Raw genomic sequence first — 18,842 nt, 5'->3', positions numbered from 1 at the left:
AGGAAAAGGTGCGTCCTGATCATGCCACAGACTGACTTTGCAGAGAAGGCAAGGAGGAATGGGGTTAGGAAGAAATCGGGAGGAAGAACTGAAGCCCTCCACCCATACCCTGTTAACCTGGCAGAGAAGGAAACCACTCACAACTGTCTCCTCCAGGCCCTTGAGGTCCTGCTTGGACTGCTCGTGTCGCTCATACAGAAATCTGGAGGAAGAGGGAAACAGAAGAATCCCTCAGGGCCTCCCTGCCTCCCTCTCTCCTCCCTCCTCCATTCCTTTGATCTATATTTTATTATTATATATTACACAAGTTACCCATGTTCACAGTGCAGAAATTAGAAAAGAAAAAACAAAGATAAGTAAACGAGTTCCATAAAAAGCCCATGATTCTACTACTTACAGATCAAACCACCGGGAACATTCTGGTGTCCATCTTTCCAGACTCTTCCATGCATGCATATCCCACATAACTGTTACGGGATTATACCATTCCTACTGTTTGTAACCTGCTTTTTACACGTCACAAAACATCCCCCACATCCTTCCGTGTCTGCTAATATTGAACAGAAGCCTCCCCTTTTCCCCCTTCCCCACCCCATCAAACTGTTCTTCTGAGGCACTTGTTTCCTGTGGTCACCATGTTCACATCTAGATTGTGTCTTGCCTCTGCAGTATGTCTGAGTAGGGTCTGCAGGCAGACCCGTCACTCACGTCAGCTCCTGGAGTTTGGTGCTTTTCTCATGTTCTTCATTCTTCAGCTTCTCATAGTCAGCCTGAAGCTTCTCCAGCTCTAACTGGAGCTTCTGATTCAGGCTGCGGGGGGCAAGGAGGTATTGGGGAGAACAAAAAGATGTCAGCAAGAGGCAAAGGGAAGCCCAGCTCCTCAAACACTTTCCTTCTTCTATACCTTTGGGTATCAGAGGCAGACTCAGGCCACTGCTTCCATGACAGGGTGAGGGGCCCTGAGCTATCTAATCAGAATAGCCTTGCAGATAGGGACTAGTCCTCACTCCTGGTACCTCCTGGAGTTGGGCTGCAAAGTCGTGTCATTGTCAGGGGAATGACACATGGAAGTTAAAGAACCGGATCCTGGTGCAAGAGGGAGCATCTGAGTAGGCACAGCAAGGGGAGGGGACCAGGTGGAGACGAGCCTCCCTGGGGAACTCTTACTCTTTGAGCTCATCAATGGTCTTCTGCTTCTCATTGATCTCGTCCCGGAGCCGGGCCAGCTGCCGGTGATGGGCCTCCCGGTGGCTGTCCATCTGCAGCTCCAGGGCCTTCTGCAAACAACCCCACCCCAAGCTCAAAGCTAGACTCCCAGACACCCGCTCAGTGAGGACCAGCACAGCCCTGCTGGGCTCCAGTCCTCCCCACGCCTTCCCCACTCACCTTCACATCTTCTGAGTCCTGTGTGTCTGGCTCCTTATCCTTCAGGGCTACTTCATGCACAGTTTCTGAGGGAGAGAGGGGAAGACAGCTTACATCAGACCTACCTCCTCCAGACAGAACTTCACATTGTGACCAGAGCTCCAGGCAGAGCAAGGCACGTCTACCCAGAATGGGCCCACAGGGATGTTCTTCTGGGTGAGGATGGTCCAATTTCATACAGCAGGGACACAGAACAATGCAGGGTTTATGGTTCATGGAAGCTGAGCTACGTGCAAGAGCATGCTAAGCAGCATGTGAGTTGGACTCCACGATTTCAGTCTAATGCTTTGGTGGGTGTGCTGTTGGGTGGTTTCCTGTGATGTTTGTCACTTTCCCTCCCTGTCCCCTCTGCGATCTTAGATCCCAGGATGGGGGGTTGGACATTTAAGAGGGCCTCACCCTGGGCTTGGAGCTTGGCCAGCTCATCACTCAGGGAGTCATAGGACTCTTCCAGGTGCCGCTTCTTGAGCTCCACGCTCTGCATGTATTCCGTCAGGGAGCGGATCTTGGCCTCATGCTGGTGGGGTGAGGGTTCATGAGAGGAAGAAGATGGATGCAGCAAAGGACCCAATTCCAGGCAGTGCAGACCTCCATAAGCCCCAGCTATCCTCCCTTCCTGCTACACCTCCCATGGAGATGCAGGGTCGAGGGACATTCCTCTGGAGACCGTTCCTTTAGACGCTCTTGGATCAGAGGGCAGTATCCCCTGATCCTTCACTTTTCTAGCCTAGACCCTCTCATGCTTCCCCCCAGCTCTTCTGTCCTTGACTTCAGTTGACCCTAGGCTCTTGACATAAACGTGGGTGCTAGGAGTTATCCCATAAGCACAGAGTTGCCCGTCCTCTCCCACGGCACCCAAAGGCTCTGGACCTCCGCACTCACCTGGGAGATGAGAAGCTGGCAGGATGAGAGCTCCCGCCCAGTCACTTCCATCTTGCGGTGACATTCGACCTGGAGGTTCTCCAGCTGCCGGCACCGTTTAACCACAGACTTGACTTCGGATTTGATTTTGCTGATGTAGAGTCGGGCCACAGTGAACTCCTCCTCGATGGCCCCGCTGATCTCCACCGGCTGTGGGAGAGCAAGGGAGGGAGGAGGTGCCTCTCTGCTGCCGGGAAGCCCTTTATCCATTTCCTTCTACTCGGCCTAGCCCCCAGGCACACACACCCAGAGACACAGGGACTCGGGTGGGACGGGTATGTTCCAGATGACTTCTAGCAGCTCTGTATCACCTGTCATTTCACACTAAATCCCTCTCTCTGTGCTTAAAGATCCAATTCTGACAGTCACCTTCTTTCATCCTGTAGAGCAATAGGATATTCTGTAGTCAAACTGACCTGCTTGATCACCCAGATGGGTCACTGTCACTGCCACAGATCTGCATATATCATTCCTAATTGTGTGCTCCCATCTCCAAATCCTGCTATAAGCACATCTCCACTGCTTCTTTATTCAGCAATGTGAATTTCAGTTGGTGTGTGGATTTAGACTGTGTATTTCAGTTGAGTCTATGCAAACCTCTACCTGTTTTCCCGTGTCTAGTTTGCAGGCGTGTTTCCTGGATCTTTGGCAACCCCCCTTCCCAGTATCCCTGAGGGCCTGGGTCATCTCACCGGCACCTCCCACCAGTGCCCAGAACGAGAATGACCTGAACAAGGCTGCCGCCTCTTTCTCCACTCACCAGCTTAATCTCCCCGTTGCCCACGATGACACTGAACTCACTCAGGTCCTTCATCAGCCCGTTCAGCACCTCAGCAATTCGTTTTCGCTGGTGTCCACTGACCTCCTGTAGCCGCTGCAACTCAGACTCCAGGGACAGCATGGTGGCCTGGGGACAGCCCTTCAGGTCATCCCATCGCCATCTTCCTGCTCCCCTCCCCAGCCCAGGCGGAGGCCTCTCCCTTCATGCATGACCCTGATGGCTGCGATGAAGAGAACACAAGCCCTGCAGAAGGGTCTGGAAGAGAGAGGGGTCAGAAGGGCCAAGTGCAGTGGCGGGATGGGGGAGTGTCCCACGACACACTGAACGGCAGTGCAAAGGTGCAAACGTGATCCTGCCCCATCAGGAAGCAGAGGTCCCTTTGGATGTGGAGGATGTTCTGAGGCCAGGGAGCTCCGAGCCGGCTACTCACCACCTTCTGAGACAGCTCATCCACCAGAAGCTGGTTCTGCTGGCTCTTCTCCTCCACCTCCTGGGACTTCTGGTCGTAGTTCATGGCCAGCTCCTCCAGTGCCTGCAGCACTTCCTTCACCTCATCCTTCGCGGCGTCGTTCTCCGACTGCAGGTGGCTCAGCTCCTGCTGGACCTTCTCATTGTCTCCTCGAGTGGACACCAGCAGCTGCAAGGGAGGGGCGAGCCACGTGAGGAAGTCCTCTGCCGGCGACCACTTCGACGACCCCTTGGTCTGGGGAAGCTGAGCCCCCCACCCAGGTATAGGTCTAGGAGAGAAGCAAGGGCCAAAGCAAGAGTCAAGAGGAAGTGGGCTTTCCGCTTCACAGAAGTAGGGCAACAGAATGAAGAAGCACCCAGACTCCGGCATCCGTGCTTTAAGTTTCCAGATTTCTATAGTCTTGGAGGGTGACTCAGCCCTCAGCAGAATGCCCCTTCTTCCATCTTATCAGGAAAAGGTCTTTTGGATGCCTTTCAGGGATGAACGCGCTCTCGTGTCTTGCCCTCCTTCCCGTTACCTCTTCCTGGTCCAGCATCTGCTGCTTGAGCTTCTCTATGAGTTGGCTCTGCTGGTTGATCTCATCATCCTGTTGGAGGCAAGAGGGGTAGAGGCGGGGTGAAGGGAGCTACTCCCTCCAGTGTAGACTTACAGGGTTGGGGTACACGTGGATCCTGATACAAATCCAGCTAGTTTAGGCTTTGATTTAGAAACTCCACATCCTAAAAAAAGAAAGGGGTCTTTCCCTCGGCTTCTTTCCTTGACCCCTGCCCTCATTTTTTAATCCCTTTCTTCCTAGAAGTTGGCATAACCTTGACAATGCACAGCAAAAGCCTTTAAATGTTCATATCCTTTAACTGAGGAATCCCACTCTAGCGCTCCATTCTAATCAAATCATTCCAAAGCAAAGTCTTACGCACAAGGGACAAAGATAGTCATTTCAGAGCGATTTATAACAGCAAAAACAACCAACCAACAAAAAAACAAACAAAAAACCCTAGAAGGCTTGTAAATAAGTAAATGGTTAAATACATTCTGGTAAATGGACTGTTAGGCAGCTATTTTAAAATGCTTTTATGAAGAATTGTTAACAAAGTAGGAAATTGCTCATTATATAATGAGGAATGAAAAAATCGGATGCAAAGTTACATATACAGTATAATCTCAATTGCATGGCTTTATTTCTGAATGGTGGGAGGAGATGATTTAAATTTTCTTCTACATATTTTTATTTATCTTCCACATTTTCAATAATGAACATTCATCTCTTTTAAAATCAGAAAAACGGCAGGATAATCTACTTCTTTAATCCCTCGCTTACCATCCCACTGGGCTCTCACCTCTGTGCCCTGCCCGACTGTCCTTACCTTGTCATCAAGCTGCTTGTAGAGGCGGCGGATCTCCTCCTCGTACTTCTGCCGCTCCTCAGGCGCGATGCGCACCACGATGGATGAGTTGTCGTTCACGGGCGTTTCCTCACAGAGCTCAGCTCCCAGGGCAGCATCCTCCCCAGCCAGGCGCTCCGTCTCTGGCACGTCCTCTCCTGGCAAAGGGGCGGAACAAGGTGAGGGATGGGAGAAGGGACAGCTGCATCCGAGGGTCCTTCCTCCCTCACTGTACAATGCGGAGACCTCCAGACCTCCATCTCTCTTGCCAAATGGACCGTCAACCTTTCGGGGGGTGGGGGTAAAGGCAGTCAAGCCGCTCTCGCTTTCTCTCATGACTGCTCTACTGCACCCCTCCGGAAACGCAGCCCCCCTTGGAGATCGTAGGAGCCCTCTCTGGCTCCCTGCACCCACTGGACCCGTTGCTAACCACTGCGCCACCGGCTCAGCTCTGTCTCCAGCTTTGCAATCGTCTCCTTCTGAGCCTTTGTCTTCTCCTTCTCCTTCTCATATTTCTTCTTCCACTGCTCGGCAGTCAACTCCAGATTCACGGAGGCAGTGTTCTTAATGGTCTTTGCCCTGGAGAGGAGAACGAAGAGATGAGACCTCCATTAAGGCTCACAAGACCCTGAGGGGAGAGCGCGGCAGGGGCTGCGGCAGGGAGTGAGGGGACCCTGCCACCGACCGCTGTCCGAACATCAGGGTGGACTTGGTCTCCGCATCATTGTAGTTGGACGGTGAGCAGCAGATGAACATGGTTGTCCGGCAGTTTCCTCCCAAGGAGTCCTGGAGAATCCGTGTCATTTTGCTGTCACGATATGGAACGTAGCTTTTCTGGGGGAAGAGAGAGGCCGCAAATCAGAAAACAAAATTCAATGGGGGAATCAGAAAGGATGGTGGGGGAGTTCCCTGGTTGCCTAGTGGTTAGGCTTCCGGGCTTTCACTGCTGTGGCCCGGGTTCAATCCCTGGTCAGGGAACTGAGATCCTGTAAGCTGCATGGCACAGCCAAAAAAATTAAAAAAATAAAAATAAAGAAGGGACGGTGGTGCTGACTAGGGGCGGAGCAACCCATGAATTGGCATGATGAGGTGGGGCATTAGGAGAAGGCAGAAGATGGGGTGGGGCTTGAGGGCTGCGGACACCTAAGGAGCACTCACTGTGCCCTCAGCCAGCGCAGAGATCACGTTCCCCAGGGCTGACAGGGACTTGTTGATATTCTTGGCCTCGTCCAGCACAGCTCCCTCTGCTCCAGTCTTGCTGACCTACCAGGGCACGAAGGGGTGAGTATGTCGTGAGCGGCTGCAGAGGGAGTGGGCTCTCCCCACCTCTTCTCCACGTAAGGTGGCTTAGTCCAAGGAGACGGGGAGAGGGAAAGAGGACAGAGAAGGCCCTTCCTCTGTTCCCCTAAACGCTCTTGCTACAGACCTCACCACACACACACACACACACACACACACACACACACACACACACGTTATACGATTCCATTTATGTGCAATGTCCAGAAAGTCAAATCCAGAGTCAGAAAGTAGATTAGTGGTTGCCAGGGGATAGGGGAGGGGAGAAGAGGGCATGACTGTCAACAGGTGGTGAAAATGTTCTGGAATTAGTGGTGATGACGCACAACCTGCCAATCATACTGAAAGTCACTGAATTATACGCCTTAAAAGGGTGAACTCTATGGTGTGTGAATTCTAGCTCAATAAGAAAGTTATTCTGATTTACAGAAAGGCCACCCCCCTCCAAGGCTTCCTTCCTTGCCCACCCCACCCCGACAGGACCCCCAACCTTCTCGCTCCCTGCCAGGTCCACTAGATACAGCTTCCCACTGAGCTTCTGCTCGGTCTCCATGTTCTCCTGCTTGATGTTGATGAGGAAGATGCTATGGCTTCGAGAGCTGTGTTCATTCATGTCTGTAGGAGGGGGGGTGAAACAGTCCCTGTACCACCCCCTGCGGAACGGAAGCCCTCAGCCCCGGCTTCCACAGACCACTGCCTCCACCCGCCAAGAGAGGAGGTGTCTGTCGGGACTAGCCTAGCCCCTACGTCTCCCCGGCAGCAGGTCTCAGGGTCACACAGACAAGCGTCCCTCCTCCTCTGGAGGACACAGCCTTCCCTTGCTCACTTCCGCGTCCCTCAGCCCCAGAGGGCACAGAGGAGAGGCAGACCCCACGGTCAAGATCCCCTTGTCTCCCCACTCACTGGTGACAGCCACATGACGATTTGATTTCCCTTCATCAATCACATCTAAAATTTCTTCTGGGCTGGACACAAAGCGCTCAGTACAACCCTGTAGGGGGCAAATGGATAGTGACCCATGCACTTTGATCTGCAAATTAAATTACCTGCACAGTGACCAAATGACCTCTCCAGACGGTGCCTCTTCCCGGGCTCCAGACTCTCCCCAGCCCCTTGGCATGTCTCACCCCACCAGGATGTCCGCCCTCCAACTTCTGGGTGGGCCTTTGGTCTACCGTCCTCCTACACCTGCACTCTCAATACACTGGCCCCACCTGGGTGTCCCATCCCCACTCTCACCTTGACAAACGGCACTCGGTTCTTGTCCTCGTGCACAGACAGATTTGTCTTGGTCACTGAATCAAGACAATTCAGGGTGAGCAAGGCCAGCACTTCCAGCCCCTCACCTCCCCAACCCCTGCACGCTGCAGTCTACTTGGATGGTGCATTCTTCTATGTGCAAGAGGGAGGAAGACTCCCCTGTGAAGCTTAAACCCCCTGCACGTGCTGAAGGCTGTTTTTCCTCCTGCAGGATTCCAGCCCCAGGGCTGCAGCTAGACTCAGGCTGTTTATATGTGGGCCTGGGCATCTAAGCTCATCTTCTGACCCTTTCGGTTTTGGGAAATTCTTGGTGAGTGGAGGCAAGGGACATAAGTACAAGTGTGTGTGTCCTTGTGTGCCTGCTGCATCACTCACCAAACAGTACCAAAACCCAAGAGCCCAAAAGCAATGTGATCTTTCTCTTCCTTGCCCTCCTCACCCCTACCCACCCACTGAGGTTAAACACCACTCACCATCCAGAAGGTCACGGATTTTGTCCAGGTAAATCTCAAAGTAGGAAACCTGGTTGGGGAGAAAGGAGAAGTATGAAGTGAAGAGGGCCTATCTTAAATCTGATACAGGGATCTCAGGCTAACGCAACCCGCTCAAATGGTGGTGGTGGGAGAGAAAGGGCAGAAGAGACTATGTTGGCAGAGAAGAACTTAGGTAACCACGGTGGAGAATAAGTTGGGGCGCCAGGATCTCAGTGGGTTCATACTAGATCTTCCCCTCCCAGTCCCATAAGAGGATGCCCAGTGGTCATGCCCTGATCACCTTGATGTGGAACTCAAGGTTCTCATCCATGGAGTAGATATGGTTGAAGATGTCTTGGGCAATTCGAGGAATGATTCCCATCAGCTGAGGGTCATGCAGCTTTCCCTGGGGAGTAAGGGTATTCTGGAATGAGGCTGGGCTCAGGAGGGATCAGACAACTTGGAGGTATGCAGATGAACACAGAGATAACAGCTGCTAAGAAGACTATCTTAACTTAGGGGATGGTCACTACCTTTTAGTGGAAGGAGGAGGGAACCGAGCAGCTCTCTGGACTTTCATTGCTGCTGCTTTTCCAGGTGAAAAGAAGAAAACTGGAGTAGTGGAAAGGAGGGTGAACTGCAGCAGGCTGAAGGGATTCCATTAAACTTCCACTATAACGCTGCCCTCCGTTCATCCTCTGTACCAGGCAGCCCTCAATTTCTAGATCTTTCCCTACTGAGATTCCTTGGCCTCCTATTAACACTCCCAGCTCCTCATTCCCATAAAAGTCAGAACCCTCACCTCCATAGTATGTGTCTTCCCTGAGGATGTCTGTCCATAAGCAAAAATGGTGCCATTGTAGCCAGCAAGGACATCTGAAGAGATGGCAGAGAAAGAACACTGGTAGAGAGAAGTGGGGTAGGGAATGAGGAGCCTGAAAAAAATACATTCTAAAAATACATTCATTACCTTTGACAATCTGCATGGCACACGCATGATAAACTTGCTCCTGAGTCGTGTTTGGAGGGAATACACGGTCAAAGATATATGGCTTCCCCTGGAATGGAAAAAAAAGATGGCAGACATCAGTAGGCAGGTGTGAGGGAGGAGAAACACCCAAAAAGGCACCCGTTCTTCCACCTTCTGTACACATGGACAATTATGGGGATGAGGGAAACCAAAGAGAGCTAAAATTTAGTACTGACATCAGGAGTTGTGTCTGTGGGGTAGAATGTCATTGAGGAGTGTCACACAGCGAGACTGCATGAGTGGATCTCAGTCTTGGTGTGATGATTTAGCACTCACCATCCCAGACCCCCAGCCTGGGAAGCCAAATGGGAAAAGACAAGAGGGCCACAGGCTGTGGAGAGTGAAGAACAATATATTAACATTAAAAAATCTACCACTGGGGGCTTCCCTGGTGGCGCAGTGGTTGAGAGTCCGCCTGCCGAGGCAGGGGACACGGGTTCGTGCCCCAGTCTGGGAGGATCCCACATGCCGCGGAGCGGCTGGGCCCGTGAGCCATGGCCGCTGAGCCTGCGCATCTGGAGCCTGTGCTCCACAACGGGTGAGGCCACAGCAGTGAGAGGCCCGTGTACCGCAAAAAAAAAAAATCTACCACTAAGTTAAAAAATATCTTCCTCAATAGATCCGCATGTCCTGATACGAAAAGGTGTTGAAGATGTATTAAGTGAAAGATGCAAAGTTAGGGACAGATGTATAGTATGTTGCCTATTGTGTAAATGAAATACACAAATACCGAACTACTGAGCTGTTGTGGAAATATTAACACAAGCTCTCTCTTTGTGAAAAGAATATATGAAATCAGAAATATTAGGTTTCTGACTTCCCTGGTGGCACAGTGGTTAAGGATACACCTGCCAATGCAGGGTACACAGGTTCGATCCCTGGTCCGGGAAGATCCCATATGCTACGGAGCAGCTAAGCCTGTGCGCCACAACTACTGAGCCTGCGCTCCAGAGCCCGTGAGCCACAACTACTGAAGCCCGCACGCCTAGAGCCCGTGCTCCGCAACAAGAGAAGCCACCGCAATGAGAAGTCCGCGCACTGCAATGAAGACCCAATGCAGCCAAAAATAAAATAATTAATTAATTAAAAAAAAAAGAAATATAGATCTCCCTTTAGGAAAGCAGCTTTAAGTAAAGAGAAACTGTGAAGCAAGTCACTCAGACCTCCAAGTACTTTGTTTAATTCAGATAATATGTTATAAATCACATGTGCTGATAAGAATGCTAAAGATACAAAATATTTACAACCCAGGGAGCCAAACAGAATATATTTGCTATCTAGTCATATTAAAGGGAAGATCTCTGGTAAGATTAAATGTGACTATGCTTGTTCTCCATCATAAGTGACAAACTACTCAGTCGTGTTTTCCCGTCATTCGGTATAAAGAGACTATGACTTAGTTGTCAAATTATTTTACTAGAGTCCATCTTTCTTCAACTGATATGTAAACCTTCAGATCTATGGACACCAGAGTTTGGGAGACACGTTTTAACTAATTAAGAAAAGTCATACTTTATTATAAGGTGTATTTTTGGATCCTGGGACATAATAGGTCCTTCAATTTATTCATTTTCTATCCAATCACATTATAAAATATCTTATTAATGTTATTAGCTTCTTTGTTCAGTCTTTTGAGTTACCAAGTATGAAATCATATGCATGTAATAGTTTTGTCTCTTTCTTTCCACTGTTAATACCACTTATTTTATTATTTTACCTTAGAATACCCCAAACAACATTAAATTGTGATCACTGGTTTCCTTTTTACTATGATGTATGCTATTGGTGTCAAATAAACAGTCTTTGTGGTTCAAAAAAAGAAATCATAAAAGTTGGCTAAAGCTGAAGATGTGGGTCTAGGTATATCTACAATATTGCATCAACATGTGTAGAATTTTTTTCCAGAAGGAATTATATAAAAGTATTAACAGGGGCTTCCCTGGTGGCGCAGTGGTTGATAGTCCGCCTGCCGATGCAGGGGATGCGGGTTCGTGCCCCGGTCCAGGAAGATCCCACATGCCGCGGAGCGGCTGGGCCCGTGAGCCATGGCCGCTGAGCCTGCGCGTCCGGAGCCTGTGCTCCGCAACGGGAGAGGCCACAACAGTGAGAGGCCCGCGTACCGAAAAAAAAAAAAAAAAAAGTATTAACAGTGGTTATTTGGGGGAGAGAAACTGGGAGAGGAGGCTTTCATTTCTCAGTCTGTATCCCGGAAAGTTTACATTTTTAAACCATGTACAAGTGTTTTGTTTTGTCTTGTTTTATTAATGCCAAAGAGAGTGAGACGATAGTGTATTATTTTGTTTCCTTCTTTTTACTTCTCTGCAAAAAGGAAAATATTATTTATACTAATAAATATTTTTTAACATTAAAAATTTTTTTAAAATCTGGCTTATGATAAATATCTACCTGGAATATTTATCTGGTCTCTGTGGTGAAAGATTCTGAAGCCCAAAAAACAGAATCCACAAAGAGAAAGAAGTTGTGAAGGTGCTCTCTACAACTAAGGGAGTACTGTAAACTGATAGAGGCTTTCTGGAGGACAATTCTATTAAATATTTAAAAGTCCATGCTGGTCATACTCTGTCCCAGCGATTTCAATGCTAGGAATTTATTTTATGTGTGTAGCACACTTGCTTAAGCACTTAAAGATGTGTGTAGAAGGATGTTCACTGCAGCCGTTTATATCCAAGAAAAACTAGAAACAATTCAAACATCCATCAAGAAGATATCGGTTATGATACCTCCATAATCTACCCCCATTAAAATGAGCAAGGTTGGGGCTTCCCTGGTGGCGCAGTGGTTGAGAGTCCGCTGATGCAGGGGACACGGGTTCGTGCCCCAGTCCGGGAAGATCCCACATGCCGCGGAGCGGCTGGGCCCGTGAGCCATGGCCGCTGAGCCTGCGCGTCCGGAGCCTGTGCTCCGCAACGGGAGAGGTCACAACAGTGAGAGGCCCGCGTACCGCAAAACAAAAATGAGCAAGGTTGGTTTACGTATATTGACATGTCCAAGATTGATCATGTGAAGAAATAAAAACAATTTGTATAATGTGATTATACATTTTTAAAAAGCATATGGATAGAACAGTCTTAGAAAAAAGATACGGAAGACTGTATATAGATCTGTTAATGGTGGTTATGACTGGAGAGCAGAATGACAGGAACTTATGCTTACTACATTTTTTCTGTGATATGTAAATATTTTACAGTGACAACGTATTGCTTTGAAATTAAAAAAAGAAAATAGAATAGGTGATGTTACAGAAAAATGTGTAATGACAAGTTACGCACAAAATAATTTTAAGAAAAAAGTGGTTTTTAAAATAGTATGCAGTATAAAAAAACACACACAAGAGAGTATATGAAGGATTATTTCATGTCTGTAAAAAAAATCATATATATGTATATATGTATAGCTTGCACAGAAAAACGTGTTAACAGTATCTATCCTTGGACAGTGGGATTTTAGGAGTTTTTGTTGTTGTTCTTTTTGACTTAGATTAAAACTATTCCAAAATGAAAATACATAATTTTTAAATAAGAAAAAATTTTAAACAAAGATATTAATATTCTTACTACATAAAGAACTCTCATAAATTAGTAAAAAGGACAAAACTAACCAGAAAAATATAGACGAGAGTTAGGTACTAACAACAGAAGAAGAAATACAAATGTTCAATAAACATAAAGATGATCAACATTTTTGAAGAAAAAAACAGTAACATCGTTTTTCACCTATCAAACTGGAAAACAAAAACTTAATTGTAATATGCAGTGTAGATGAGGGTTCAAGGGGGTATAACTTCTTCGAAAGGAGCATGCTCATTCTTTTCTGGTAGGACAGTACATCCATACTTTTAAGGGGCAATTCAAAAATGCATAATCAAAATCCTTGGATTGTACATATCCATCGACCCAGATATTCTAATCCTAAGAATTTGTACTAGGGAAATATTTGTAGCAAATATTTAGCTACAAGAATGTTTATTATCAACACTGCTTATAATAATGAGAAATTGAAGACAACTGAAAGGAGTTACATGTAGGGGACTGGTTAATACAAGGAATTGATTACACTATGGCATGTACATATATTTTATTCTTTGCTGCTATTTAAAATGATGTCATACATATATACACTACTACGTCTAAAATAGATGACTAATGAGAACCTACTGTATGGCACAGGGAACTCTACTCGGTGCTCTGTGGTGACCTAAGTGGAAAGGAAATCCAAAAAAGAGGGGATACATATGGCTGATTCACTTTGCTGTACAGCAGAAACTGACACAGCAGTGTAAAGCAACTATACTCCAAAAAAAGTTTTTTTAATTAAAAAATAAAATGATGTCATAATAGAACACCAATAAATCTCAAAAAGGAGTTGAGGGAAAGAACTGAAACTCAAAGAGCACATACTGTATTATTCCTTTTATATAAAGTTCAAGAATAAACAACACTTCTTTGTAGTGATAGAAGTCAAAGTAGCGGTTGCCTTGGGGTGATATTGACAGGAAGAGGGCAAAAGGGAGCTTTCAGGGGCAATCAAAATGCTCTAGATTTCAATCTGGGTGGTGGTCACACAGGTGTCAAAATATGTTATAAAATTCACCCAGCTGTTTGCATAAGATCTGTGCACTCACTGTATGTAAGTTATACCTCAGTAAGCGCTATCATAAAATACCACATCACAAGATGATGTGATAATGGCTCTTAAAATATGAATTATGCACAACCTCACTGTTTATAAGAGAAATGAATATTAAGACTATGAAGTAGCATTTTCACCTATCCAAGTGGCCAAAATAAAATAGTTTGACGATGGGACTTCCTCCATGGTGGTCCAGTGGTTAAGGCTCCATGCTTCCACTGCAGGGAGCATGGGTTCGATCCCTGGTCAGGGACTTAAGATCCCACACGCATGCAGTGGCCAAAAATAGTTTGATGATGCATTGCACTGGCTGGGCCCTTAAATATACATAGGGTCGTTGAATTGTTTGTAATAGCAGATGACTAGAACGACCCTAAACATCCATATCCATCAATAGAGACCTGGCTAAATAAATTATGGCATATCCCTACAATAAATTATACAGTTGTTAAAAAGAATGAGATAGATATTTCTGTGCTGATATAGAAGGATCTCCAAGACTCATTGTTAAGTAAAAAAAAAAAGCAAGGTACAGAACAAAATATATAGTATGCTATCATTTGTGTTAAAACAAAGTGCATGCATGTATATATGTATTTGCTTGTAAATGTACGATATTCTTTTAGAAGGATCCACAAGAAACTGGCAATAAGGCTGCCTTCTGAAAGGGGAACTGGGTGGCTAGGAAAGAGGAGTAGGAAGGAGGCTTACTTTTCATTGTTTATCTTTTTATATCATTTGAATTTTGTCACATGTGCATGTAAGACATTAAAAAATTAACTTAGTTTTTTTAATAAATAAAATTATGTAAAATATTTAACGATGGTGAAATAGTCATGATATTTTGTTGGTGAAAAAACAGGTTACAAAACAATATAGTTTATGATACACTTTTATTAAAATTATTGTATGTATATATGCAGGAAAAAACTATTGGAAACAAATACATCAAATTGTTAACAGTATTTTTTGGGGGGGTGGGATTTTGAGTGAGTTTTAGTTCCTTCTATGTGATTTTCTTTGGTTTTAACTTTGTCAACAATTAAAATATATTAGTGTTGTAATCAGATTATGATTATGTTTAGAATTATTAAAGAAAAATCTACCTTGATTGTTTTTAAGATTTGAGTGAGTTTATGAATTGTTCATAGGACTTTTGTGAATTTTTCACCCTTTTTATCTATACCGTTCGTCATTACACTTCATTACAAAGAATAAAATTCTTATTACACAGAATAAAATCATACAGTGTTACAATAAACAGATTTTAAGTGGCCTTGACGCCTCTCCTTCTAAGTGGTAATATCTTTCTTTCAATTTGTTTTAGTCTATAATTGATCCTTGATTCTTGAATTGTAATCTAACTCAATATTTCTCCCATCCAGTGGCCAAGAAATAGAAACAAACAAAACATGTCCATCTCAGGCCAGTGACTCTCACCTCTTCTCCACCAATGATGTCTATCCGTGCTTCTTGAAGCCAGGCATGCAGCCAAAGGGGATTAAACGTAACTCTCAAGCCAACCTCGTCCCTCCCTTCTTCCCTTCTGGGAACGTGGGGATTAACTCTCTCTCTCTCTCTCTCTCTTCTCTAACACTCCCAGTTACAGGATTCCAGAGGGTGCTGTGGACTCAATGAAATGGAGGGTGCTCTCCAAGTGCTGAAGGCAATTATTGCCCGAGGAACTCCTTTTCCTCAGCCTAGGCTGGGAGGAAGGAAGAGACCAGAGAGGGAGGAAGGGTGGCATTCTCGGAACCATGAGGATAAAAAATATCCAAGAGCTAAAAATGGGTGCACTTAGTAATCTCGTGAGCAGAGAAAGCCATGGATACAATTCTAGGGTTTCTGGGAAGGCCTTCTACCACTTCCCTACTCTCAGTTGAGCCCTTGAGTCCCAAATCTAGTTCATTTCTTAAGATTTTTATATCTGTTGAAGTACAAATGTCTTTTAATTTTCTATTGATTACAGCCATGGTGAATTCGTTTTGTCAGATCTTTTTATGAGAATAACTAGACCAGCAGTTTTCCACTTCTAGACTACTCACATGGGAAGCATCACCATTATTCACATCTTTCATGACACATATTTATTCTAAGTCAGACTGTAGTACATTGTGGGAGATTTCTTATCAGAATCTGGGGAAGTGTACGTACAGTTAGCAAAAGCCATTTCTGATGCCCCCTCCCAGGACTCTGCCCAGGCCACTTTTCAGCCTGGATCAACTGTGTAGACCAAGTGTTTCCTGAAAGCAGGGATTCCCTCTAAATCCCCAACATCAAGCATAGTCCCTGGCCCACAGGATGCTCTTCGTAAATATTTGTTGAAGAAGCACAGATATTGATGGAAGAAGAGAGCAAGAAGATACTAGGGACCTGGATGTTTGGATGAAACAACCAGTAAGAGGGGAAAATGTTAACCACTGCCCAGTTGTGTCAAAGGCTAGCTTGTGTGGAGACAGCACATATAAAATGATAACATCTAACTCTTATTGGGAGTTTATTATGTGCCTGTCAGCGTGCTAAGCAGTTTACATGCATTCTCTCATTTAATGCTCACAGCAATCGTAGGAAGTAGGTACTATTATTATTACATTTCATAGATGCGAAAACTGAGGTTCAGAGAGGTAAGGTAGCTTTCCCAAAGTCAAACAGCTGAGAAATGGTAGAGCAAGGTTTCAAACCCAAGCAATCTGATTTCAGACCCACACTGCCAAAGTGATCCCAGAACTGACATACCAACACTGCGTCAGATCCTTATCGTGGCTTTTCCTTCCCCTACCCCACCCGCCCCCCTCCATGTGGGCATTTCTCCAAATGTTTCTGGACAGAGCTAAAGCCCTTCATCACTCCCTTTTGGCAACCTCACCCCCTTTTTCAGAAGAATGCAGTTCTCCCACCCATCCTCTCCAAGGAGCCTCCCTCACCATCTCTACCTCCAGGTAATAATCCAAGACTCTGTGACTCAGTACAGCGTCAGGGACTAGAAGACTGTTAGGTTAGAAACACTCAGGGAGACCCTCCACCTTCAAGGAATGCCTCTGGGCTCCACTATGTCTCCACCCACAGCAGTCTAAGCGCTCCTCAGTGCCTATTCCAGAGGGCTTCTCTTCAGAGTCCCCCAACCCAGGACTCTGTTCTCCTCTGAACCTCTCCAAGCTACCTTGTCTCCTGTCCAACTGTGTTTCCCAGCACTTTCTGGAGTTTTCCACTGTGTGTGCTGACTAAAGCTAATGGGAGGGCCTAAGATCAGGGGTCCAAAGACGACCAACCTTTTCAACCTTTGCTAAAGCACTTGGTAGAGGCTGAACTTCAGAGCACCAGGACTGATTTCCATAGTGACACCCCTGGGGATTGTTGCCATGGTAATGCTGGAGAGACACCGGCCACAGTGAACATTACCTCCCCTCTCCATTTTCCTTTACAGACTCGCCCAAGGCTAAGGGGAGACTACTCCCTCTCTTCAGACATCAAAGGAATCCTGAGCCACCTCAAACAATACTGACCCTGTTCCAATAATCCTGCCGGTCCCAACCTGGCTTTTCCAAATGAGGTACTTGGTGACCCTGCTTTTCTGCCTCCTTAAGAACGCACTTAACCATCAGGAGACCTAAGGGAGGTAGAATGTGGTAGATACTTGAATGAGGGAGGGAGGGAGGGAGGGAGGAAGGGAAGGGGAGGGACAGAGGAAGCTGGGGGGGGGGCACGGAGAGGTTATGTGTTTCCCTGCTGTCGTGTCCGGTATAGATGCAACAGCTCAGACAGCAGGCACTCTGCCCACCAAGACCAAGGCAGAGAGACACTTAAATGGGTCCACTTAAAAAGTCACAGTGGATTCTGAGTGACCCAAAGAGCAAAACAAGGTACATAGCACACACAGACAGTGACCCAGACACCCTTCTACTATGACTCAGGCCATTAACTTGGGCAAAGCTCCATCCCCCAGATTCCTGGGAGAAGTCATGGGGGGGCGGTGTGGATAAGGCTCACAGGGCTGTCTTCCCAGCTTATTCTCCTACATTTTGCCAAGCAGAAAAAGCCCATGAACATTAGGGACTCTGTAGCCCAGAGCTAGCCGCAGTGCAGAGAGGAGAGCCGTCAGAGAAAGGAGCAGGGGTTGGGCTTGGAGAGATTAGCCTCTCCCACCTTCATCCTTCCCTCACCTTCCCAGACATCCTGAAGCTGCTTGCTCCATGAATTCCTCAGTTTCCCACACACTGGTCCCCAAAGGGAGCTAGAGGAAGAGAGAAGAAAGGGAATGGGAGATTTCTTTCCCTTGCTGGGACCCTCAAGGTACTCCTCAAAATCACTTCTCCTATAGCCCTCATCCTCCGGAATGAGGAATGAATATAGAAAGGCTGGGAAGGCAAGCTCCAAGGATGCTGCCTGAGACAAAATGGCCCCCCCATAAGCACTTATCTTGGCAGGAGAGATTGACAGGAAGGGCTAGGGCATGGGAAGATACAGAGCAAGACAAAGGTATAGCCCTGCAAACATCAGGCAAAACAGATAAGGAAGAAACAGCTGTGGAGTAAGATAGAATCTGAATTGGCAGGGGGCCCTGGGCCTCTCTTCATCTCTCCTCTCTCCCAACCTCCACCATGTCTCTCCTGTTTAGCTAGGCAAATCGGACAGATCAACACAACTCCTCCCAACATCACCCCATGCCCTGTGCCCACCGTGCCAGGATGGCTGGCCCAGAGAGCCTAAAGGAGTTGGTTCAGATTTACCTAAAAAACCCAGAGCAAGGAAGCTAGCCTTAAAAGTGGAAGCCTTTTGTGGATTTGTTCCTCCGTAACTACCTTTCTCCTATTTCTCAGCCTTTATGTCTCAGGGGGCCCTCAAGCTCTAACTCTCACAGCTAACGCCCACTGTCCAGACTATTCAGAGAAGAGGCCCCGAGGGTTGATCCAGGCATTATTTTAGCCTGGCCAGACTGACCAGACTGCAAGGTCTAACGTCCCTGAGACAAAGAGAAGCAGGGGCCCTCTCTATGTGGCAAACACACACATACATAAGCTCACACACAGGGCGAAAGCACCCATTTGAGTCCATAGTGTGGGTGAGAGAGCCTGGTGATGGACTAGGGCCCTTAGGGACAGGACAGGTAAGCAAGTCTCTTCCTAAGGCATGTTTACTCAAAGTCCCAATCTCA

At 46.8% G+C, this 18,842-nt stretch overlaps 1 protein-coding gene across 1 annotated transcript in view; it reads right to left on the bottom strand.

Annotated features, from left to right (window-relative positions):
* KIF5A (kinesin family member 5A) overlaps window positions 1-18,842 on the bottom strand; it is a 30,098-nt gene that overhangs the window by 9,404 nt on the left and 1,852 nt on the right. The window contains exons 2-21 of the mRNA XM_089920912.1: window positions 8,981-9,068; window positions 8,813-8,886; window positions 8,312-8,416; window positions 8,011-8,059; window positions 7,517-7,572; window positions 7,181-7,268; window positions 6,768-6,892; window positions 6,137-6,241; window positions 5,664-5,812; window positions 5,409-5,557; window positions 4,961-5,136; window positions 4,114-4,182; window positions 3,558-3,764; window positions 3,107-3,253; window positions 2,308-2,496; window positions 1,825-1,942; window positions 1,387-1,451; window positions 1,168-1,277; window positions 709-810; window positions 142-202 (exon numbers count right to left, since the gene is read on the bottom strand). Coding sequence (XP_089777038.1) covers window positions 142-202; window positions 709-810; window positions 1,168-1,277; window positions 1,387-1,451; window positions 1,825-1,942; window positions 2,308-2,496; window positions 3,107-3,253; window positions 3,558-3,764; window positions 4,114-4,182; window positions 4,961-5,136; window positions 5,409-5,557; window positions 5,664-5,812; window positions 6,137-6,241; window positions 6,768-6,892; window positions 7,181-7,268; window positions 7,517-7,572; window positions 8,011-8,059; window positions 8,312-8,416; window positions 8,813-8,886; window positions 8,981-9,068 — 2,232 coding nt within the window. The remainder of the gene's footprint in view (window positions 1-141; window positions 203-708; window positions 811-1,167; window positions 1,278-1,386; window positions 1,452-1,824; window positions 1,943-2,307; window positions 2,497-3,106; window positions 3,254-3,557; window positions 3,765-4,113; window positions 4,183-4,960; window positions 5,137-5,408; window positions 5,558-5,663; window positions 5,813-6,136; window positions 6,242-6,767; window positions 6,893-7,180; window positions 7,269-7,516; window positions 7,573-8,010; window positions 8,060-8,311; window positions 8,417-8,812; window positions 8,887-8,980; window positions 9,069-18,842) is intronic.

The sequence above is a fragment of the Delphinapterus leucas genome, chromosome 11 (assembly GCF_059928025.1).
Source record: "Delphinapterus leucas isolate spDelLeu-1000000601 "Yukka" chromosome 11, BTC_Dleu_Yukka2, whole genome shotgun sequence".
Lineage (NCBI taxonomy): Eukaryota > Metazoa > Chordata > Mammalia > Artiodactyla > Monodontidae > Delphinapterus > Delphinapterus leucas.
Note: the sequence above shows the minus strand (reverse complement) of the source record. Positions and strands in the feature narration are given on the sequence as shown.